The sequence below is a fragment of the Gadus chalcogrammus genome, chromosome 4 (assembly GCF_026213295.1).
Source record: "Gadus chalcogrammus isolate NIFS_2021 chromosome 4, NIFS_Gcha_1.0, whole genome shotgun sequence".
NCBI lineage: Eukaryota > Metazoa > Chordata > Actinopteri > Gadiformes > Gadidae > Gadus > Gadus chalcogrammus.
The window spans coordinates 16119068-16135883 of NC_079415.1; the positions used below are offsets into that span (position 1 = coordinate 16119068).

At 44.9% G+C, this 16816-nt stretch overlaps 1 protein-coding gene across 1 annotated transcript in view; it reads left to right on the forward strand.

Moving 5' to 3' along the window:
* The window catches only part of arhgef28a (Rho guanine nucleotide exchange factor (GEF) 28a), a 37585-nt gene continuing 20769 nt past the window's right edge, over positions 1-16816 (forward strand). Inside the window, exons 1-13 of the mRNA XM_056587855.1 lie at positions 1-88; positions 2163-2352; positions 2738-2927; positions 3656-3719; positions 5207-5253; positions 5458-5527; positions 9889-10001; positions 10111-10430; positions 10949-11147; positions 12249-12360; positions 12757-12843; positions 14291-14333; positions 16200-16301. Of these exons, the coding sequence (XP_056443830.1) occupies positions 1-88; positions 2163-2352; positions 2738-2927; positions 3656-3719; positions 5207-5253; positions 5458-5527; positions 9889-10001; positions 10111-10430; positions 10949-11147; positions 12249-12360; positions 12757-12843; positions 14291-14333; positions 16200-16301 (1625 nt within the window). The remainder of the gene's footprint in view (positions 89-2162; positions 2353-2737; positions 2928-3655; positions 3720-5206; positions 5254-5457; positions 5528-9888; positions 10002-10110; positions 10431-10948; positions 11148-12248; positions 12361-12756; positions 12844-14290; positions 14334-16199; positions 16302-16816) is intronic.

Consider the following 16816-nt stretch of genomic DNA (forward strand, 5'->3'; position numbering starts at 1 on the left):
ATGGCCAACATGGAGGTCCTGCAGGCCGTGGAGGAGCCCGCCCTGGTGAAGGCCCGCCAGAATGGGGACCCATCGGCTCACTCAGAAGGTGATTTATGGCATGAACCCGACCAATATATCGGATTGGGCCGTTTTTTGGGCCGAATATTGGCCATCTATCAAGATATTTTATTCGTAACATTTAGAGAATATGCTTTAGTCTCGCAATCCGACGTGAACGGGAATCCCACTTTCTCTTCTTCATTTGTTTCAGCCAAAATGAGTGTCTGTTATGGTTTCAAATCAACACAACTGGCCTCAGTAAAAATAAACTTATTAAGATAAGCTTCTGAAAAGCTTCAAGCTTGCAAATTAGTTTTCTTCTTAAGAAATCAAAAGAAAACCAGGTGTAACTGTAAATAGTAGTTTGTAATCCATACGTAAATTCACAGGTAGGATAAAGTTGAAGTAAAATAAATTGAAGTTCTGACCGATCTCATTGATCTACTGATCATTAGTATTATTAACTGGTTCTAAATATGAATGCATTGTATAGCAGTACAAATGTTTGAGATACCTACCTAATGAAAGCTAGAACAAGATAATGAGTTTCATTGTTCTTCCCAAGTGAAGTGAAGTGGCCAAATGACTTCTAACCCTATAATCATGAAGGCTTTGTTTGAAACATGGAATACATTTTTGCTTATTGTTTTCTATTTAACCACATCAGAGATCAAACCTCAGCCACAGCCCTGGTTAGATGTCAGCCCTGATGGGATGCAATTCAGGGCGAGGCTTTTCCTAACCCTGGAGTTGTGCCCTAGTTTGATATGCTACTGATTTACTGCCCCATGTAATTCCACAGAAACCCTCACTTATAGCTGACTCCCGATTACTGGAACATTGAAAACACTCAAAGCTCTGGTCTTTCATCCAACATTCATTCATTTGTGGTTTCTTATCAGAGTTTCAGGCTTTACAGTAATCACTACTGGGAAATATCTAATGCTAATGGTTATGGTAGTCGAGGTGGTGGAATAAGTATAGCGAGCCCAAAGTGAACATATATTGTTCTCCTGGTACCCTTTTCGTAGACTTGGCTAAGCACTGTAAGATATCCTTAAAAAGAATTTCATGCCTGAATAAGCATTGCTAGAAACGATCACCACAACGTTACAACACATGCCTTATTCCAACATTAAAAATTAAATAAACAAGAGCCTTGGTGTATTCTTGATATGATTGTTGCCCTTTTCATTCGATAAGACAAGATGTGGCTACAGAACAGAACCCTTATCACATGACGTGTTGTGCGAGCCTGCCGGCCTGTTTCACAGAAGGCAGGGTCATTACTGCCATTAGTTTCCCCCAGCAGATTAGCCCAGACTCTGAGTAGTTTGCTGTAGACCACTCTGTCTCTATCAGTTTACACAATCTCCAACATCCCTCTCTCTCACTTCACTCTACCCACAGTGTGTCTGGCACTTTGCCAGCGCCTCAACCGTACTCTCCCTGCGACTGTAGTCACTGAAGTCAAATCTTACAGTTGGTCAAAATGAATCCAGAGAACATATCATTACAATGTTGGTGTAAGAAATGTTTAACCCGCGGATTATAACCTCAACCTGCTCCACAAATGAAGTGAGTCCAGAGATTGTCTTGAAACACTCACACTTCCCTTCCTCTTTCCTACTCAAGGGAAGGGCCTTGCAAATTAGCTCATGCTTTGAGATCAAGAGATTGCACAGGCCAGCCACAAAGGGAGACTTTATCTGTTATGTCTGGGCCCATCAAATGAGTTTGATGGTGTTTTAACCGTTGGTGAAAGCCCTCATTAGCAGCCTAAGAAGTGAATGTTGACAGCCAAGTTACTGGTTAGGTAAAATTGGATTGAGTTTACATTGATTCTGGTCTCTGAGATCGGTCCAATACCAAATGATACAAAAAGCTATATCAGAGAATATCTTCCATATTGCTACATAGAACAAATCTGCAATAAATGACTCTGACAGGAAATGAATAAAACGAGAATGATTATTATTGTTATAATATCATTATCATTATTGAGATTATTATAAAATGTTTTAATTTACATTTTTTTATTGTAATTGTATCTACTTCTTATTTTTATTTGAAACCGAAATGTCTTCAAGTTTCACCATGATGTCCCTCCACACCCCCAGCGTCACAGCAGCAGCCCAGAGAGACCCTCCTCCACCTGGCGGCGCGCCAGGACCTGCTCCACCTCTGCCGCTTCCTGCTGCACCAGCCCCACAGCCACCGGGCGCTGACCCTACCCAATCAGGAGGGAGACACGCCTCTCCACCTGGCCCAGAGGAGCCGGGAGCACACTCTGTTCAAGGCGCTCACCACGTGAGTGTCCTCTTCATCGGGGGGTGTCTCTCAGAGCCGGTTAATCATTAGGACACCGGCGGTCACAGACACAGGATCAAAGGAGAGGGAAACAAACCAAATCCAGGGGGAGGAAATCCTGAGAGGGAACACAGGAGGGCGAGGTAAAGAGGGCAATAGGTGCTGGGCTGCTTATAATGTTAGCAAGAATACTAAGTAGAAACATTGTACTAGTTTATCATATGTAATATGTAATATACAAGAATAGGAAAAGGTTGTTCTCTATGTTATATTTGCTACACATTACCGCAGCATGTGACTATTGCACATTCAATTGTGTGTGGGGGCACAATGCTGGGTCTCCAATCTAGATTTTAATCATATTCCTATTTGTTTTGGTATTTAGCCCGCCGTTCCCAGTGGGTGGCCGTGTTGTGGGGGGGCACTGCCTGTGGTCAGACAGCTCCGGGGTCCTGAGGTTCCACCCTGGGACCGACCAGCTGGTCCTCTCGGCACCCCGCGCCCCTGGACCCTGCCCTCATGACATCATCACCGCCCTCAGAGGCAAACTCAAAGACCCCGGCGTCGTCCGAGCGGTGAGCTAGCTTCCTCTGTGCACCCTCACAGAGCTTTATCAAACCCTTTTTTACGTTTTTGTTTGGGTAGAGTCTATTACAATCTCAATGGATCCAGGTTGTTTGCTTGCTTCCATGGCTGCACCACGCTGGGTTTGCTGACAACTTATTTCGTATCTGGCAAACTACTGGGAGACCAGTGAATCATAACACACTGGCCCAAGCTACTGGGAGACTAGTGAGTCCTAACACAGGCCCAAACTACTGGGAGACCAGTGAATCATAACACACAGGCCCAAACTACTGGGAGACTAGTGAGTCCTAACACAGGCCCAAACTACTGGGAGACCAGTGAATCATAACACAGGCCCAAACTACTGGGAGACTAGTGAATCATAACACAGGCCCAAACTACTGGGAGACTAGTGAATCATAACACACTGGCCCAAACTACTGGGAGACTAGTGAACCATAACACACAGGCCCAAACTACTGGGAGACTAGTGAACCATAACACAGGCCCAAACTACTGGGAGACTAGTGGAGCATAACACACAGGGCCAAGCAGAAACAAACGCTCCGGCCCGGAGCAGACATTTCCAAGGAGAGCGTACTGGTAGTGTTGTCGTCGGAAAAGCCAGTATTAGGATGTAGCATACATCCTTCATCTCTGAGGAGGAGGTGGACGTGATGCGGGCCATTACGAGATGAACGAATGATGGAGAGGATTACTCTATTCTGTGTTACAGATCGCATCACTCAGAGACCCTGATGTGACCCGCGGCAAAAAGCGGATGGACCAGAGTGATGGAGGTGAGGTCAAACCACGTGGATTTTGGTCTGAGCCCTTGCAGTGTTTCTGCATCTTTTTTGAAATGTGTTACGTAAAAGTGTTAATCGGCAAAGTATTACATTTTTTCTAGTATAGGACAGTATAAGACACGGTGGTTATTCAAAGTGCTTTTGTTTATACAGATAGACAGATAGTTGTTCTATAGTTGCTATTTATTCGCAAATAAATAGCAAAAAATTAAAAACTGGACACTTGCCAATCTGCCAGTATTTATAATCTAAGGGTTTATAGTGAAGTGGTGAAGGGAACTGCCCATTGTTGATCCAGAGTCTCCGCACCGTGTCTCTAACCACCGGGCTCCACCGTGTTGTTCCTACCGGCACGCCACCCTATGCACCCAGGGACATCACACAGCCTTCACACACACACACACACATTGTTTGTTTAACACCCCCCCTGGTCTCCTCCCTACATCCACACATGCAGACACACGCACACACACAGGGACGCAACAGACACGCACATACACACACAAGGACGCTTATACACACACACACACACACACAGCCACACAGACACACGGACACACACATACACACACACACACACACACACACACACACACACACACACACACACACACACACACACACACACACACACACACACACACACACACACACACACACACACACACACACACACACACACACACACACACACACAAGCTCACACACACACACACACACACAGAGAAAGACATACATTTGCACAGACACATAAACACGTAGACACACACAACTTCATGCACCTGCGTGCAAACACATACCGTACAAACACATACATGCATGCCCATATGTGCAAACACACATATGCACATGCACAAGAGCAACACGCACAGATTCACATACACACGCTAGCTACACACACACACACACAAAATAAACCCACCCTCCACGCCCTTTTCTGAAGAATAAGCATGTATGGAAACACACACACACACACACACACACACACACACACACACACACACACACACACACACACACACACACACACACACACACACACACACACACACACACACACACACACACACACACACACACATACACACAAGCACACGCCTGTCTCTGCCACTTAATCTCTGATAGGGTGTTTATGGTTGTTATGGAGACGGCAGGCACATATCGACTTGTAGACCAAAGCAGGAAGTTTATAACCCCACCTCTGTATTGACCTCAACCCATCTGATGCTTAATCCTCCACAAATAACATCACCACCCCCACTCCCATCCCCACCCCCAAACCCGAGCCCACTAGGGGGTCGGAGCTCTTCCCATAGTCCCAGACCTGGGCAGCCTTCCTTTTCTCTGCTGGGATTCTCCAGTCGAGGAACGCAGTCCAGCCTTAATCATTACACCCGCTGAGGTCCAGAGCGACCGATATGTTGTATGTTTGACAGGAAGTCACACCCTTGGATAAATGTGATCTTTATTTCCTGCAGACCTTTGCACGGAGTCAGTCGTGGAGCAGCAGCCCCCGGGCGAGAGGGTGAGTGAACGCATGTTGTGCAGGCATATTCACGTGTGTGTATGTGTGTGTGTGTGTGTGTGTGTGTGTGGTGCTAGTAGTTTGAATTTGCATTTGTCGGTTTTGTTTTGTTTACGGCTCTGGGCTTTGGCTTGTGTAGGACAGTGTTAAAGTCAACCAGGGACTCAGTGCGGCTTATCCCTCTGTGTTGGTTTCATCTAACAGGTGTTCACCGAACCGCTCGTTCTCTGCCTGGACGATGAGCAGGACACAGAAGACCACTCCCTGCTACCAGGTCTGTCCGTCTACCTGTCTGTCGGTTGATCTGTCTGTTTGTCTGTGGATTGGTCTGTCTGTCTGCCTGTCTGTCTGTTGATCGGTCTGTCTGTCTATCTGTCTCTCTACCTCTCTGTCTGTCTGTCTGTCTGTCTGTCTGTCTGTCTGTCTGTCTGTCTGTCTGTGGTTCGCTCTGTCTATCTGTCTGTCTGTTGATCGCTATGTCTTTGTGCCTCTGCCTGTCTGTTGATTGTTCTGTCTGTTTGCCCATCTGACTGTCTGCCTCTCCGCCGGGAATCTGTCTATCTCTAGACCACGCTCGATGAAGGGATTTAATATTAATGAAAGAAATGTATATATTTTTTAATGTAACCTCAGTGTAACCTCAACAACAACAATAACAGCATGTCTCCATTCATTGATCATGCTCCCTCCCTCTGCGTGACTGACCAGACATGTTTGTTTCGTTTTGGATTAGCTGGGTGTGGAGAGCCTTCAAAACATGTCACAAAGGGTTTTGAAGGAAGGAAACCTGTTCTTTTTACATGTGCTGTAAACCTGATGTAGCTTGATTGACGCACAATAACAAGCACATAACAAACACATTTTTGTTTTTATAGTCCACAAGCTGTTCTCTTTGAGTGACAGATTTATTAATTGTGTGTGCGTGTGTGTGTGTGTGTGTTTGTGTGCACGTGTTTGTGCACGTGTGTGCATGTGCTTCAAATCGGAATCAATCTTTTATTATTTTGATGCACTGCTAAGCACCAGTAGTAATGACACTGAAAGGTGCTATATAAATGAAATGTGTTTGTATTATTAACACAACACTTTTAGAGCAGCAGCAGCAGACCCCTCTTCTCATGTCTGTGTTGTGCTCGCGGTGCCTTTAGGGGACATGGTTGCCCACTTGCCTGTCTGCAGTGACTCAGTGCGAGAGCACAGGAATCTGTCCTGTCACTTAGACAAAGACAGGAATGGGGACAGGCTAGTCCCACCACAATATTGTCTGAGTTCACCCACCACCCCCCCCATCCCACTACCACCACCACCCCCATACCACCACCACCACTACTACTACCACCACCCACTATCACCACCCACAGCCACCTACATCACAATCTCCACCACCCACACCCACACCCACCATCACCACCACCATCACCCAAACCACCTCCTTAAATGACACCACCACCACCACCAACCACACCCATCTCCACCTCCTCCACCTACATCTCCAACACCACCCACACCCACCATCACTACCACCTCATCCACCACAACCAGCTGCTAATGCAATGCCCAGTCCCTCCCCAATGTTCACTTGGATGGACAGTGAACCTGCCTAATCGTAGTGAGAGGAAGAATGTTAACAAGCTGGAACTTCATTGGCTTATAAAGGCTGATCTAAGAGATCCTTGGTTTACAGTGTGACACACACACACACACACACACACACACACACACACACACACACACACACACACACACACACACACACACACACACACACACACACACACACACACATGAGCATACACACACACACACACACACACACACACACACACACACACACACACACACACACACACACACACACACACACACACACACACACACACACATGAGCATACACACACAAGCATACACACACACACACACACACACACACACACACACACACACACACACACACACACACACACACACACACACACACACACACACACACACACACACACACACACACACACACACACACACACACTTTCTCAGTCCCAGGCACTTGTGATTTGTAAATGGAATCCACCAATCAGTGTAAACATATGGGATTGGGTAATGGGACATTGAAGTGCATTGGGCTGCAATGGTATAATGAATAGTAACTCTATTCTGGATTATGGGTACAGCATGGGTAATAAATAACTTGTACTTAACTTTATAAATGGTTGTTCCTGTGTGTGGGGGTCTGTTTCTGTGTATGAGAGTATGTCTGTGTGTGAGTGTGTGGGGGATATGTGTGTGTGTGTGTGTGTGTGTGTGTGTGTGTGTGTGTGTGTGTGTGTGTGTGTGTGTGTGTGTGTGTGTGTGTGTGTGTGTGTGTGTGTGTGTGTGTGTGTGTGTGTGTGTGTTTATGTGTGTGTGAGACAACACATGTATTCATCCCCAACTAGCTAGTGGGGGATTTCTCACCCACTAGCTAGTCGTGTTCGTTATTGCTCATGGGCACAGTGGCAGTGCCCAGCTGAATAGTTTCATTGAGGTCCCAGCCCCCCCCAAGGTCAGCGTCGCTCAGAGCGGTGTAGGTTGTTTAGTTTTTTTTATTTAGTCTGGTCTGGGTCACTGTTTTCATCGACAGACAATAGCCTCATTGTCAGGGATGGTTTGTGTGCAGGAAACAATAAGGTACACACGCAAATCGATTGTAATAACACATATAATGTGTTGTTACTAGGGCCCGGCCGATATTGATTTTTGAGTGCCGATGCCGATGCCGATTATTTTCAGAGAAAAATTACCGTTACGATTTAATCGGCCGATTAAAAACAAAACAAAAAAAGCATATAAAACGTAGTTTTTGATACCTTAAATATACTTTAAACACTTTTGACGAATATGTGAATTGAATGCAGAACCTTTGAGTGTTTTAGAATACATTTACAGTCAAAAATGAGTGTAATGTAAAATGTAAAATAAATAACTAACTCCCAATGTGCTGCGCTCGTGAGCAGTGACTAACACTTGTGTGCTGAGCAGTATGGTCTAACCGTTAGAGTGTACAGTATAACAAATTAACATGGCCTGGGACCCAAAGAAAAACAGGCACAACATGCTCAAACAACGCGTCTTGTGTACATTGGTGAGGTGAGCGCGCAGCTGCCTGAGCAAGCGTGCTTTCATGGTAAAATTCAATCTCCTCTTTTTTACTCCAGCTAAAGTTGTTAGTTAGCAAGGCGAGTATAAGCGCAATCTGCAGGATACTAAGCGCAATAACATTTCTAAAAAAAATAAATAATAATAATCGGTTGTAATCAGCGTCTTTTTGGCAGATGTTGATATTTTCAAAAAGGCTATAATCGGCCGATTAAATCGGCAGGCCGATGAATCGGTCGGGCCCTAGTTGTTACTAGTAAGACATGTGGTAACTCACTAGAACCGGATTAGGGGAGGTAAAGTCTGAACGTCTGATTGTTACCCAGTAACCCCTTAACACCCCAGGTAACCAATATAATAGCATCTGTTTAACCCATAGAGGTCAGTTTGAGTCCAGATTTATATCTTATCCTCTGTTTCTAAAGCATTGTGCATTTAAGTCGAGACTTGCACCAGGATCAATCCATAGCCCTACAAGGTTACCAACTGCAGCACTTTTCATCTGAAATAAGTTGTTTGAGGGTCGGGGTTCCTTGGAGCGGTGATTCATAACGGGCGTCGGCCCCAGACTCACATGCGGGAAAAATGGAAAACATGGATAGACTTGTTTTACTTTGGAAAGAGTTCAGGATCTGTGCCTGAGCACAGCAGAGGGAGGAAATGCCTCTGTCCTGTCCGGGATTTCCTTCCCATTATCTTTGACATGGCTCACTCAGACATGAAAGCCTGCCTGGAAAAGGCCAGGGAACCAGGAAACAGCCGACAGTGGCAGGCTACACTCTCTTTTTATCAGCCCTGTGGACACTGCGAATAGGGCCTTGGCAGCCGGTCATAAACCCCAAAACCCTTTGACCTTTTAATGATTGAACATTAAATCCCATGTTCATGTTCGGTCCAAACAATGTGAAGCCTTTGAAAGGGTGACGCATGAGGCTTTTATTGAGAGACACGAAACCATATGTTTTCATTCAGCATTAGATCATTTCTCCGTGATGCAATTGTCCTTCATTTGCATGGCTTGTTCTGTTTTCCCAGCAGGCATTTTTGTTAGTTGGTTTTGTGGTCCTTCCAAGTATCTGCTGGGAGATATTTGGTTAATACTGCTCTCTTGATGGTTAGGGGTTTTCTCTTATAATTAAACCAGTAGCATATTATTTTATCTGTGTGTGTGCGTGTGTGTGCGTGTGCGTGTGTGCATGCGTGCGTGCGTGCGTGCGTGGCGTGTGTGTGGCGTGCGTGCGTGTATGTGTGTGTTAGTGCATTTTTGGATCTGTGCTGGTTTGAGTTAAGGATGGCCTTGTTGTTGTTTAGATCTTTAAGCAGCGGATGTGTGTATGGACGAATAAAATGGATGGTAAATAAGTCTGGGACATTCTAGTCGGGCTGATGATCTGGGTCTCTTTGCGCACAGATCTGCCGGTTAGCGTGTGCCAAATTCTAATAAACAGTAGTAAAAACATTAAACTGAACGCACATGCACATTCCCAATGGTTATCTCAACAGTCGCCAAAGAGGATCCTGTACAGTCCAATAGAGCCCAGGATCTGTCTGCTCTCTGCGTCCATCCTGTACCCCTGGACGGGACTAACGTCCTGGCTACAGAAAACACCCATCCGGTACGGACCTCCAACAGAACCCTGTACATCAAACCATCTCCTCTGGGACGTGTGAATGCGTGTTACCGCTTAACACGAGTGTTATCGCTTCCTCCTCTCGTTTCCTCAGAGTTTGACCGAGCAGCATGCCAGACAGCACATCGGAGGGGTGACCACCGACAGCTCAGGGGCCGACTTCAGCGCGCAGGACCAGGAGCACCCGAAGGTGGCCCCGTGCTCGACAGACACCCCCTCACCCACACACCAGCCCCTTCAGGCCGAGGACCGTTCGCATACCTCCGCACCACCACCGCCACCGCTCGCTCGCCCTCTTGCCCCCTCTGTACTCCCTCTCTCCGGGGAACTCTTTCCAGGCGGATCAGACCGTCCCACGCCGGAGAATCTGCCGAACCGGAAGGAGAGTCCGACTCTGGAGGTTGAGGATCTCAGGTAGAACCTGTACTTCATTGACAAAGTAAAAGTGAAAGTCTTTATTTCTAGACGCCGTGGTGCACCGTTGGCGAAGCGTATGGCCAGTCCAAGCACGGCCATGGCATTTATAGACGATTTACAACGGAAAGACCCATTTTTTATTATATATGTGTTATTATATATATTGATTAGAAGAAAATGTATACCTCCCCAACCCTTCAGTTTTGTTTATTTACTTTTATTTACATGAATCACTGTTGTTTACTTTTTGTAGATCTTGTATTAATGTTTAACTGCACTCACACACACCCACACGCACACGCACACAAACACACACACACAAAGGAAAAGTAATGATTAACAACGGTATGCAAAAACAGTTTGAAACTGTCGCTTGGATATGTTAATGTCAACGGAAATAGGAAAATCTAACAAAACACAAAGTGAAAGCTAAAATCAGTGCTATTGGTGCCTGTGTCTCTCTCGCTCTCTTGGCTTTAACACCCTTTCCCGTCCCATTCTCTCCTCTTCTGCAGTCCCAGTCTGGTGGCCCTGGAGCTGGACAGTGAGGAGGACGGCACCGCCGGGCCCCAGCCGCCCTTCTCGGACCTGGGGTCGGCCGTCCAGAACGGGCCGGGCGACACTGACGCCATGGACACCTTCGACCCCTCCCCCGAACTCACCTGCACTCGCACCAAGTCGGCCTCCTCCGTGTGTGAGGCCACGCCCGCACAGGTGAGCCTCCTGCAGAACTCCCTCATGCCAGACATCGGAAAGAACGTGTTGTAGCGTAGTAGTAGTTAAGATTTACTTAGATACTTTGAGATGAGTTAAGGTTCCTAACCCACCATATAGGTCAGTGGTTCCCAGCCCTTCTCTGTCCTGTGATCCCATTTTTACCAGCTCTGTAAATGTTTTCACCCCCAACTCTCACTTATGTGCATCTGCTTCCACGCAAATGGTTTTGATCCAATCAACATCTGCTACTATTATCAATGACCTGGTAAACGTAATGGTATCCCTCAAAGGACGTCTATATTTGTAAAACGTTTGTTAAAATAGAACATCAAATATCTAGGTCAGCAATCTCCTGCGACCCCACATTCATATCAGGTGACCCCAAGTTAGATAAGTACACATATTGTTCGTACCACACACAATTGACAGCTAGTTATTTAGTAAGTAAGGTTTATTGGTATATGGACAAATCAGACACACCGACACATTATGAAATTTGTCATTTGATAATTGCATTGTGGTATTCGTAGTTTAAGCTCATTTGCAATAACTATCCCTAGATAGGATTTTCTAACCACAATCCCATTTTAATATATATAAAATAAAAACAACAGAAGAAAGGGATATGCCATTACGTTACGATATGAAGTGGACCAACAAGGATAGAGGAATACATAACACTTTATAATAAGGTGCCATAATAAATAGCAAACTAGTCATTACCTAACCCTTTGCTAATATTTGTTAATTGTTACTAAAATATCTATTTGTTAATCATTTTTTTTCACTGACCACAGAGCGTCGCTGGTTAGGGTTAGGGTTAGGGTCGTGTGTTAGGGTTAGGGCCGTGTGTTAGGGTTAGGGTTAGGGTCATGTGTTAGGGTTTTGCAAATAACTAATATTTAATTAATGATGAAAAAAGTATTAACTTGTACCAAATAGATATTTTAGTAACAATTAACAAATGATAACAAAGGGTTGGGTCATGACTAGTTTGCTATTTATTATGGCACCTTATTATAAAGTGTTACTGATACATGTCTACTACACTGCAGTAAAACACACATTTGTGTGTACCTGACTGTATTCTTCGTTTAGGAGTCGTGTGACCAGGGGGTCCGCCTGCGCTCCTACTCCTACTCCTCCTCTAAGCTCAGCCAGAGGCCCCCTGGGGTGTCCCGGGACAGCCCCCCTCCCATCTCCAGCCCTGGTTAGTGAGCAGGGACCTCGACCACCAGCAGAGCAGTACTACCGACAGGGAACCCACAAGGCCTGGGCGTTGTTTGTTCAGCGTTAGCATGCGCGTCACCAATGGGATTGAGGCCCTCTTGTTTGTCTTTGTTTGATTTCTAACACTAGAAACTGTCCATAGACCTGTACAGTATAGTACAACCAACTCCTCAGATGTATGTACCACTAATGTTGTGTTTGTACTAGTTCTCCCTTAACTGCCGTCCCCTACCCCTGTACTAATTGATAGCTAAACTAAGGCAATAGGCTGATGGCATGCGGTGGTGTTGTGTCGGCACTCAGAGTTGATTGTACATGCTTACCCCTCTACAGTGGTTCTGTGTGTGAGCAGCCCTCTGTGAACTTTGCCCTGTAGATGGTGTGTTCCACAACTTCAGCTACAGCCGATCTCTCCTCCAAGCCCTCTCTCTGTCTAAATCTCTGTATCTGCTTCACCCCGGTAGTAAGTACTTTGTTTTCCTTATATCCTCCTCCTGTTTTCTCTCAGTACTGCATGAGTTGCATTGCTGACCTCATTCATGTGCGTTTGTAATTATTCCTCTTTGTGTGCATGTTTGTCATAGCTTGGTGAACAGGAATGAGTTGTGGTTTTCGCCATGACGTGCTTGTGTGTTTGTCCTTGTGCATTCACGTGTGTGTGTGTGTGTGTGTGTGTGTGTGTGTGTGTGTGTGTGTGTGTGTGTGTGTGTGTGTGTGTGTGTGTGTGTGTGTGTGTGTGTGTGTGTGTGTGTGTGTGCATGGCTGTCTGGGTGTGGGTTTGGGTGTGGATGTTCTTGTTGTGTGTCCATGTACGTATCTGTTTGTGTGTATGTGTGTGTACGTGTATATGTGTGTGTGTGTGTGTGTTTGTATGTGTGTACGTGTGTGTGTGTGTGTGTGTGTCTGTGTGTGTGTGTGTGTATGTGTATGTATTTCTACGTCTGTGCGTGCATATGCATGTTATTAAAACTAGTTTCTGTTGACTGTGGCTGTCCTGTAATAAGTCTGGTGAGCCTGCTGGACTTAAGGCCCAGGAGGCTGGCTCCTTGAGGGCCGACCTCCTGCAGACTGAGGCCAGGTGTCTGGTAGCAGGCGGGCCGTCCTCTACTAAGATCTCTTGGGAACTCTGGCCGGTCGCCGCTGCTGTGAAGCTATCTCTGGCCCCTTGTCTGTCTTTCGTCTGCAAAGTTGAGCACATGACCTCAGACGGATGATTTGAAACTGGTGTTTCTCTAGATGGCTAAAGAAACACTTGTGGGCTTAGATCACTTTTGGTGTTATTTATGATATTTACTGTTTGGTAAGTTTTACGAAACAAACTGTGAATTTCATAGATAACAATACAACTCATAAAAGCTGTTGGAGGTGTAAGGCAGCTCTGGCATGGTAGTCTTATTCAAGTCATTGCAAAACAGTCAGTGCTCAAGGAGCCGTATCTGGGTGATGGTTGGTGGACGGTGGGAGGCTCCTGTCTCTATGACTACCTGCCTTATGCTCTGTGTTCGGTCTGGAAAACTGCTCGTTGGCAAGGCTGTCCTTTCTTTGAACCGGACCAGACAACGTTTGAATGGTGGATGGACACACACAAGCACGCACACACACACACACACACACACACACACACACACACACACACACACACACACACACACACACACACACACACACACACAGAACCATACGCTGACCAAGGAAAATAACATTATGATTAATAGCTGAATTCCTAACTAACAACATTGATTTACACGATGAATATTATCAATAGGACATCAGAGGATGAATGTTTGTTGATATTCACTCGCTCCTTGGTATTGGTTGTCCGATATGCATTCATATAATCCACATGGATTTGCTGAGCCCCTCTTTAAGTTAGTTGGTTTGACCTCAAATGTCTTCATTTTGTATTCCAGAGCAGAGAGCCACCAGCCAATCAGAGCTGACCCATGAAAAAAGGTAAAATTCTTATCTCTTATAACACTTTTGAAATGGGATATTTTATAAACCTTTGTGTTAAGCATGTGATGAGTGTTCAGGCTTTATTCCACAACTGAATTATTTACAATAATGATGCGATAATTTAAGATCTATGAGGTTTTAGGATATAAGGTGATATGGTGTGGTATTAATCAAGTGTATATAAGGTCATTGTTTTCCTACTGTAGATCAAGAGGAAGAGGTATGCAAGATATTCATAATCTATCATAATATAAGACCAGTGACCATCATCAAAAACAATGTCAGGGTACATTCATTTAGTACAAATGCACAGAATTGAGACAGAGATAGGTTGCCATTATCTGCATTTTATGACAATGTTTATATAATGTAGTTTATCGTGTTATTAATCTTTATTAATCTTATCAATGAACTAGCATCATTAATCTTATGCAGTTTGCTTTTCTATAACCTGGCTCCAGTTATTCCAGTCCAGCAAGACCGTTTGTTCTGTGCTTACCATGGTAACGATGATGTGATATGGTATCATGAACTTAAATGTTATAAAACCCCTCATTGTCATCCCTAGACAATGTTACCTTGTATTGAAAGGAGCCAGTTAATCTTTCCTCTTCCTGGTGTACAGTATCCTGGCTTCAGGGGACCATTCCAACTGCCTGGTGCTTTAACGTGCTGCTGTTGCTCTTAGACTGCGCTGTAGCTCTGTGGCGCCCTCTAGTGCCCCCTCATGCTGTCTTCATTGTCCAGTCTTTCTGCGTTTTCTTTTACACTTTTGGGACGCTTAAGGTCACCCAAAATTGTTGAAGTTATTTGGATTATTTATTGTTATTACATGTGTATTGACCTCACCCTAGTTTCAGTAGTGTTACTCTTCTAAAAATGTCATGAAGATAAAAACAATCAAGTATTTACCTTTGCCTGCGCCTTAAAGGGGCAGTGTGTGGTTTAGCGGCATCTAGTGGTGAGGTTGCAGATTGCTACCAACTGAATACCCCCCATAACCTCTACCTTTCCATCGATTTAGGAGAAGCTATGATGGCCTGTACTGTTCCAAGATGATATCATTGTCTACGACAGCTACCAAAAAAGAGGTTCCTTGAGAGATTTATATATTTTATTTAGATACTCAGTTTGTAAAACTATTGGTAATAACCTAAAACTGAGATAGCGATTATGATTGTTCATTGTTTCGGATTGTAGTAGCATTTATAAATACACGTCCTCTCTAGAGCCTAATGTCCATTCTGGGCTACTGTAGAAACATGGCGGTGCATAATGGCAAGCTCTTTTGAAGAGGACCATGCACCTCTATGTAGATATAAAGGGCTCATTCTAAGGAAACGAAACATAACCATTCTTACTCAATCGGTGTATACACTAATTAAACATACTTATTATTTATTCGTGCCAAATCTGTTGTGCTGGATGCCACTTAATTCTACACACTGCACCTTTAAATCAATAAGAGATCCATTCCTAAATTGTTAAAGATTCACCGAATCTGAAACCAAACCCTTATCCTAAAACCTACAATAAACACTAAAACCAAATCATAAAACCAAACTCTAACCTAACCCGAAAGGCCATAACTAAACCCTCAAACTTAACCTCAACCCTAAAATAAAACCTCAAATAAAACTCTAATCATCCAACCCAACCCTAATCCTAATTTAACCCTAACCCTGAAACTAAAACCTCAAACCTCAAACTAAACCAAACCCTAACCCGCAAAACCAAACACTCAAACCAAACCCTAATCCTGCCTCCATTTTGGTTGTTGTATCCCTTTCGCCACCTGCAGTGTCACCGTGTTTTCTCCATGTGTGTGTGTGTGTGTTTTATGTGCACGTGTGATTCCCACAGGGAGGTCAGGTTACGTAGACGGGCCCAGTCGGCCGACGATGAAGGCGTCACGGGGCTGTCAGAGTCCCTTCAACATCTCACTTTATCTGAGTTTCTTAAAGAGTATGTGGCTTCACCTGGCTAACAGCCTCCCTTAACCACCATCCCATCACTAAACCACACATTGAGGGTCTTGCCTGTTGCAACCGATCTACACATCGCCCTCTCTCTTCGTCTCCTCATCCCTTTCAGCTTCGTGGCTAATGTCCTAAATGAGGAATTAACAGCCGTCTCTAATGTTGTGTAAAGAAACTCCCATGACCTTCTGGTTTGCATGTATTCCTGTCTCTTGTCGTTACTAACTACACATTGACGCCACAGGGGTCAGACTCTAAGGAGCCCGTGCTTGTTCTTTCCGACCACAGGTTCCACATTCACTGGATGCACTTTCATTATGTCGGTGGCTAACACAATGACTGTGTGTGATGAGTATTAACCAATGTACAAGTCTCTGTGACACCTGGTACCGTAACCTGTCCTTTTACAGATACTGTGTGTTGACATTTTAACCGTGCAAGTCGTCGTCGGGTCAACTAACCAACCATCTTCTATCCAATCGCCCTGGACTTTGTGTTGTC